Source organism: Priapulus caudatus, unplaced genomic scaffold (assembly GCF_000485595.1).
Source record: "Priapulus caudatus unplaced genomic scaffold, Priapulus_caudatus-5.0.1 Scaffold828, whole genome shotgun sequence".
NCBI classification, from domain to species: Eukaryota; Metazoa; Priapulida; class Priapulimorpha; order Priapulimorphida; family Priapulidae; genus Priapulus; species Priapulus caudatus.
This window is the reverse complement of record NW_014577889.1, coordinates 25,963-34,873: the sequence shown is the minus strand read 5'-3', so window position 1 is coordinate 34,873 and position 8,911 is coordinate 25,963. Positions and strand designations below refer to the sequence as shown.

General features: G+C 41.4%; 1 protein-coding gene across 1 annotated transcript in view; it reads right to left on the bottom strand.

Annotated features, from left to right (window-relative positions):
• Positions 1-2,944: 2,944 nt before the first annotated feature.
• LOC106813815 (carbonic anhydrase 2-like) overlaps positions 2,945-8,911 on the bottom strand; it is a gene marked incomplete in the record, with an annotated part of 29,345 nt that continues 23,378 nt past the window's right edge. The window contains 1 exon segment of the mRNA XM_014818042.1: positions 2,945-3,703. Within this exon segment, the coding sequence (XP_014673528.1) occupies positions 3,482-3,703 (222 nt within the window).

Here is an 8,911-nt window from a genome sequence, read left to right as displayed (position 1 = left end):
TGGACGACCGGAACGTCCCCCCCCTCTTCTCGGCGCTCGGGTGGTTGGCTGCCTCTGCCTCGTCGCGATCCTAGTGATCGAATCGGAAAGGACGGGGAGTAACGGCCCTGTCAGGGTGCGCGGCGACAACGGCAACCGTACTATACCACGGCCAAGGGTAGTAGTCGAGTTAGTCGACGCGGTCGGTTAGTTAGGTAAGGCGATTGGAGAGAGAGGGAAAACCGTTACACATGCTTGACTGGTCGTGGGCGATACTATCCGAGAGAGCGGAGTAAGGAATACGTGATTACTTTTATTCACTGTTAATGTTACTACCTGACACAGCAGATGAAAGGTCAGCATAAAGAACGGAAAACTGTTTATTATTATTATTATTAAATCTTTATTGCATGTAATTCAACTACAAATACATGTACTGAAGAGTCTTTTTCATGGAGAAAAAATCTGATGAATGCAATAGTGTTGAGCAGTTAAAATAATAAAATTTCTGAGTGATACAGTACATTGTGTGATACATAGTTCTGAGTGATACATGTTTTATCAAAGCTTTACATATTGTGACAGGACTGTGACATGAATCTACGTGAATGACAGTATGAAACGACTATTGTGTCCGTCGGTAATCGGCGAGCTATGGCGGCTGTTGGATCTGCTGTCGGCACTCGTGTAAAACAACCATTTTTACTTTATATGTGAATCTAAGGTATATATGATGACTCTAAAAAGCTAAAACTACTTGTCACAGGTGGTCCTTGAAAAAAAAGGTCCTCGAAATGTCCTTGAAAGGTCATTGAAAAAATCATTCACACTTTTGTGGGAACCATGGTGTAGAACGTCAATGTACTGTCTCGTCATCTCTCCATCCATTCGTGATATATAGATGATATGATGATATAAATTATGCATATATACATGCATGTGTTATGCACGCGCACATGCACACGTACACACTACGTAATATAGCAACTAAATTAAGCTATTACGAAATGATGGCTTTATTGTGGATGGATTTATTTGGTAGTATAATGCCAGCGATATACTTATAAATTATATAACACATTTATTGTATTAATATTTATAAGAATAATGCGGACTAACTATATGAGCCATCAGCGGTGCGCGATATTTTCCTGATGACCACGAAAAAAAGGCAGAGGCCAGTCAACGTGCTAGTCTAGACTAGCTGCCCCTAGAAATCATTGAGAATTAATTTAGCCCTATAGTGTGCGCAACCATGGGGCGTTTGTAGTCAACCTACGCACGCATCGACACAAAAAACATCAACAAACAAATGGTGAACAGGTGCATATAGCTTATAATCATATCAGGAGTAAGATAATATAGGATATATATCTTACTTCTATATTATCTTACTCTTGATCATATGTACATATTCATATATGAACAAAATAGCATACATAATGGCAGTATAGCTAAACTCGAGTGTCTCATTTGATGGGACATTGGACATCGTCACATATGGTAACTGACACGGGGATAAGGCAACTAGCACGAGAGTATTATCATTTCATGACCATTCCAAGCAATATTAGCTATACACAGTTTGTTCACGCATAGACATAATTATATCAAGTTCACACATATATACAAACACATAATATACACGTATACACATATACACATATACACATAAGCACGTATACACATAATACACATATACACGTATACACATATACACGTATATACGTATACACGTATACACGTATACACGAATACACGTATACACGTATACACGTATACACGTATACACATGCATATTATACACGTATACACGTATACACATATACACATATACACGTATACACATGTAAACATTTACAGTGTTTGTATATATCTATGATTTACATAAGTCGGCATCGCCACGCACGCGAGGGTATAGTTACAAACAACATCGGGATTTCAAGATTACCATGTTACCAAGGTTACGGGCGTTGTTTGAGTCGCTTAATTAGTATGCATGGTTAATGAGCTCTGCTCTGTGGCAGAACTAAGCATGTACTGCTCCGGTTGGTTCGATGACGTTATGATGACAACAGCAACAATGTTGACAACAGCAATAATGTTGACAACAGCAACAATAATGTTGACACACAACAATGTCGTCCGTGACGCAAACAATGACAAAAACAACGGCCTACTGATTGTTCTAGGTTACATCCAAATTAGGTGACCATCTATATTCGATTAACTTACCTACTGGATTAACTTAATAACTGCCTATTAAATTACGTTCTATCTATTCGATCTATCTTCAGTTATACTCATATTTACGAGGTTACAAAATAACAGTAACGTCCAGCTACCATTGCATATGAAAAATCATGACAATCGCACTGGGGAACCAGGCGAGTGTATTTTATCCTAATGACGAAAACAACTATTCGTCGTGCATCCATCCTTACTTCCCGCTTTCATTTCCCCCGCCCTCTCTTTTCACCTTTTCACCTTTTCACCTCGTTATTGACCGTATGTATGCATGTCAGCAAGTGTTTCAACCGGTCACCGGGCGTTGTTATACCTGCGTGCAGGCCCGCGGCGTATTACGGTATACATCCCTCTGTGGCAAACACCCTCTCTACATTGCCCTCTGTAAAGCTGGGTTTACACTACCGACTTCATGTTGGCGAATTGGCGAGTTGGACCAATTTCGCAATTCGGCAACTCCGAGTTAGCGAAAATAGAACACGTTCTAATCTCCCAACCAGTTGCTTTCGATCGGTTGGTCGCGCAACTTTTGTGTTTACACTGCCGATTGTCGGTTATATTGTTGGGAAGTTGGTCCAATTGGCCAATTCGCCAACACAAAGTCGGTAGTGTAAACCCAGCTTTAGCCACGCACTCTGCTATATATGTCCGTGCGCATGCGCAATGTAGAAGCGGGATATTAGCCACAGCGGCTTGCTGCAGGTAATTATTGCTTTTCTGGGAGAAATCTCTCTTTTTTTCTAGGTCGATTCGAATGGCAGCTAGCTGTGGGTCGAATATGTGCGTCGTGTGCGTTCTCACGAGAGAATGCTGACTGTTTTATACGCGTGTGGTTAGTATGCACGGTGTACAGCTGGTTGCTCCGGAAAAATACCTGCTCGTGGAAAACGCCTGAACTGCTTAGTAAGTATGTTATGCGCCAAGGGTAGCCATGCAACCAACGCGTTAGAACTGTTAATCTAGATGATTGTGTCATTTTCCTGAGCACGCATAGATGGCAACACATACCAACCACTGTGCACATTTAAGGAATGGCTAAAGGCTTGCGAACGCGCGAAGAACTTCTCCATTGACGTAGATAACAATTATCTGCATAATGTCTTTATAAACAGGAATAACGAGAATAGCAGCTTATCTAGTATTTGTTTACTCCCGATATAATAATTACAACTAGTAATTATTTATTATAATAATTATTCGTTATAATAATTATAAAGATTATTATGATCTATGTCAACGATTCCCTCGCGCTCGATCAGTGTTTCGCGCCGGCGAATGCTATAACTGTCATGGCCGCCGCCACTGCCCACATGACGGTCACGTGGTCCGCTGCCCCCTTCAGGCTCATCTTCTCGGGAAGCTTCTTGAAGCTCTTGTAGATCTTGCGCGTGCCGATGTCCTGTAGAGGGCGGTAGTTGTTGATGAGATTGGTAGCGCCATGTTCTCCCTCGTGCATGAGCGCGCGCAGCTTGTCCATCTGAAAATTATACACCCGTATTAGCGGCCACTTGTAGAGAACGGTCATCTGTATAGAACGTTCACATGTTCATGGCGCTCATAAAAACGTCACTGCTGAAAAATGTGTTATGAGCACTGTGCGAACCAGTTCGTTTTTTTTTGACATTTTTGAATCTATTATCACATTACATCAATAAATTATCAATATATATTTGATGTTCATTTTCATATATACATATAAATATACCTAGCCACAAGTTAACTCGCTTAACACTACGTGGCGAGAGGCTACGTCCTCCGCCGTGTAACTATAGTCGGAGAGCCTGGTCGGTTTAGGTCGGGCTATACTAGTAGTAGTACTAGTAGTAGTACTAGTGATAGCAGGAGTAAGATTAGCCACAAGTTCCCATCTCGCTTAACACTGCGTGGCGAGAGGCGTGCGTGGCGTCGTGTAACAGTCGGAGAGCCTGGTCGGTTTAGAGTAAGATTAGCTCTACATCTAGTACTATAGCCCGCGTTCGATTATGTTTACATACCGATGTCGTAAGTTTGGTTAGGGTTTGGGTTAGGGTTAGGGTTAGGGTTTTTAAACGGCAGTGGCTACGGGTACGCCAGGCGTATCTTAATGTCTCGAGGCTACGGGTACGCCAGTCCATTCGCTTTCATACTTAACGAGACAAAGATGGCGGCGGTGGCGCCAGATTTCGAAATAACGCCTTGGGAAATAAATTCACGATTTGAGAGTTTAGTCTTTAGATGAGCTAGAACCCTAACCCTAAACCTAAACCTAACCCTAACCATAACCCTAACCCTAATCCTAACCCTAACGCCAAAAAAGGGCTTCAACGACCGACGGCTGGCGTACCCGTAGCCACTGCGTTTTTAACCTGGCCCGGGGTTGTCAAACAGGAATGGGCCGTTAATGCCTGCGGCACTTAATCGAACGCGGACTATAGTACTAGTAGGGCCTATAGTACTAGAGCTAATCTTACTCCTGAGTCCTGCTACTAGGCCTACTGTAGTACTACTACTAGTAGTATAGCTCTAGTACTATACTATAGCCCGCGGATCATAGTACTAGAGCTACTAGTAGTACTAGTAGTACTAATAGTAATACTAAATAGTAAATACTATTACTATTACTAGTAGTATTAATAACAGTATTAATTGTTATTTTACTGTATTTATCTAAACAGTTTTACGTCACTACACATTATAAGTCCAAGACTTGTTTTCGTGTTGATGCCGATGAATTCAATGCAATGGTCACAGGTGATGAATGATGGGCACAATTTATAAGTCTGCACTCACCTCCATTCATGATTCGTCCGGTAAAACCTAACCTGTATGATACAGGCGGTCACCGCCTGTACTACTTGCTTCTTCAACCCGCTTCGCGAAGCAAGAAATCATTGCGCCCAATCAGAGAAATTCATTCGATGTTATTATCATCGAATATGTGGCTTTCTTAGTTATATGACATGACGTTGTAAAAAAACTCTAAATTATATTAGTTACGCCTGCAATAAACTAACCATAACATAAGGAATAGTTGTTCTTACTAAAATGTCTATTTTGTCTGCAAATCTTTTATTTAATGTGGAAATAAATCTTAAGTTGCATTGGAATATGTGGCTTACTTACTACGAGTGGCAGGTCGTAATAGATGGGTTCTTGTGGCGCCACAGCAACCGTTATGTGTATCTAGCAGCGAGCTTGTGAGTGGGTGCTGGCGACGGGAACCAGTCTAAGGTCGTAAATCACAGCGGTCGTGGAAAAGCAACTTTCAGAAAAGCAACTGTGGCACGGCGCGAATATATCATCTGTGCGTTCCGCGAGGAAAACAGGTAGTGGTTTCCGCGGATTTTCATAATGTTTATTTGCAAACAGGTATATATGTTTTTGTGGAAATATACATGTTGTTTTGAGAGAGTATATGTACACACTTCACCGACTGGCTTGAAACACCTGCTCACTATGGTGTACGATCTGTCAAATTAGTCAAACACATGTGTTTGTGCGAAATAACCAATATAAATTGCACAAACAACATATACTCTCTCAAAACAACATGTATATTTCCACAAAAACATATATACCTGTTTGCAAATAAACATTATGAAAATCCGCGGAAACCACTACCTGTTTTCCTCGCGGAACGCACAGATGATATATTCGCGCCGTGCCACAGTTGCTTTTCTGAAAGTTGCTTTTCCACGACCGCTGTGATTTACGACCTTAGACTGGTTCCCGTCGCCAGCACCCACTCACAAGCTCGCTGCTAGATACACATGACGGTTGCTGTGGCGCCACAAGAACCCATCTATTACGACCTGCCACTCGTAGTAAGTAAGCCACATATTCCAATACAACTTAAGATTTATTTCCACATAAAATAAAAGATTTGCAGACAAAATAGACATTTTAGTAAGAACAACTATTTCTTATGTTATGGTTAGTTTATTGTAGGCGTAACTAATATAATTTAGAGTTTTTTTAGAACGTCATGTCATACATGTATAACTAAGTAAGCCACATATTCGATGAAAATAATCTGATGTTACGCGTCCTTGGTTACGCGGGGAGGAATCATGGAGGTGAGTGGTTTTATTTCGTGAAATGATGATTAATAAACATGTGTGATCTATTTTAATGCTTTTAGTTACCACCGTGTTTGATGTAAAATGAGACTGCAAAGGCCAACGCATTGACAAAAATAGCACTGCAGTGCAGCTCGTTTTAGTCTATAGTCTATAGTCTAGGGTTAGGCTTGGTTAGTCTTACACTGTCACTACTGACTGTCTACTGAGTTAGGCTGAAGCTAGGGGTCGTTGTCGTTGTCGTACCCGAGGTACATATATGTATACACAAAGTGTACCAGACTCGTACTACAGAAGTGTACCCTAACCCGGCCTACCCCTAGCCCTAACCCTAATCCTAAACATACCTTGTATAAAAATATAAACATAATACTAAACAACCTAAAACTACCTCGGGTACATATCTGTAGACTGTAGTACCGGTACCTGATGATACAACAACGTCCCCATCTGCCTGAGTTAGGCCTACATTCTTAGTTTTAGACCGTGTACTTCTTAATTTGCTGTGCTAGTGCTTCGAACAATAACCTACATTTTTCTGATTGTAACCTATGGCAGGGAGATACTACTTATTGATGTGTAAAAATTCCCATTTATCTATTTTAGTATTTAAAATGAAATTATGTACTTAATTTTAAGTTAAAAATATATGTTTATGAATTTGTCTTTTTTACTTTCTTTGAAATAATTTTGTAATACCTATCTTAAGGATCTTACAAAGTGCCTGCGAGATTTATCTTCTCAACTTGCGACAGCCTTGACAGAATCAGCGGAAAAAAAAGAAGAAAAGCCACCTCAGCCTCAGCCTCAGCCTCAACAAACGAATGTAGCAGCAGAGATGAGGTAGGCATCTTCTGAATTGCTCAGATGTGTGGTTGTGGTACATGAAAAATGGTGACTAATCTGACTATAATTTCATTGTAAATGCCTGTGAGAAACAAAACATTTCAATTGTTGTATAATTTTGTGCTATGTGTTATGCTATATGTTTATGCTATATGTGTTAAAAAATGTAACTGTGCAATAAAACAACTGTTAAAAAGTGAATACAACTCATATGACCTATATCTATGCAAGAATGTAATTACTTGTGTTCTAGGCGAGCCTTCCCCTACTACAAGAAGGCAAGTGGCAGGACCTCTGCAAGACGGAATGGTGCCGGCAAATGCACTACCAGTACCACTACTAAAGTCAGCTTCAAGATGTGCTGCCTAGCTGGCAACAGTGAATACCCTCCTGAAAGGGAAGAGGAGTGCACTCTTGCGAAAGCTGGTTTAGGTATATTTTTATACAGAACTCGCTTTGATGGGGTGTCTAGAATTTATAAACGTTTGTTGTCAGATGCCACCATACATGCTTTTGAAGGCTTAGATGTCTCCTGTAGGTAATCTGGCTGTGTTAGGGCAAAATGACAACGTGAGTGTACCCGAGTAGCATTTTATGTGCAGTGTGGTCTGTGTTTTAGCCATTTTGGACATTAAATGGAATGCCACTGGTAACAGTTACAATGTCAGACGACTTTTCTTCCAGACATGACTGATGCCTAGTACAACTATATGTTTGTCGTGTTTGTGTACATCTGTTATGTTGGTTTTTTAGGCTTGAAAACAGTGGATGTTGGATCTCAACTATCCCATCAAGAGTTCAAGTTGGTGGTAGAGAGCCATTTTCATAGGCTGCAACTGGCTAAAGGGAACTGGCTATTGTTTAGACGCTCTGGGCGAAAGCAAAAAAGCTGTCTGGTAGAAATACCACCTGGGGCTGAAGGTTACACCCCCAAACATCTGACCGACACCCACTGCATCAAATCAAAGATGTACATTTACATCATTCCGCTCATTCAGCTGTCTTCCGAGCCGATGTCAGCTGAGGTAGGTGCAATGTGGCTATAAAGATGATGTAGATCCAAAGCACCACACATGTTTATTACATTTGTGTTATGATGCTTTTATTTTTACTAAATTTTAAACCTTTACTTTTCCGACTACTTTCCTCATGAAGATGAATAAATTATAATTGCAGAAAGGTGCAAGCCATCAATCATCACTATTGTTCTATTTCATACATATTATTGTATTCCCCTCGACGAAGTCGGCGGGGATACCAGGGTTCTCCAAGAGCACTTATAGCCTGGTGGCCCGCCAGGCTATCGTCGAGCCCCGCCATCCTAAAATGCACCCGCCATTCTAAATATCATAGCCGCCATGCTAAATATATTAGCTCCCGGAACCCACTAGCACGCAAACTGCCTTAGGCGATTTGCAACTAGGACCGTAAAGGCAGCACCCGCCATGCTATCATGAAAAAGCTTGGAGAACCCTGGATACTATGGTTTCATGTCTCCCCAGCCGCCGCCACCGCCGCAGACAATTTTACTTCCGCCCCCTCTTGGGGAGAAGGTGTGTTGCGTACCGAAACCAGGTCACTGCAACCTTTATTTGACCTTGACCTTGACCTTTATCATATTTCCCTTCCGCTCCAGGGTTCTCCCCAGGATGAAATTCAAACAGGGGGAGGGGAGGAGGGAGGGGGTAACTAGGGGGGTCCGGGGGCGTGTTTTTTTACCGTACCACTAATTAATGCGTAAAATCGTCACCACACCATAGACGGTATTTGGGATTCTTGTA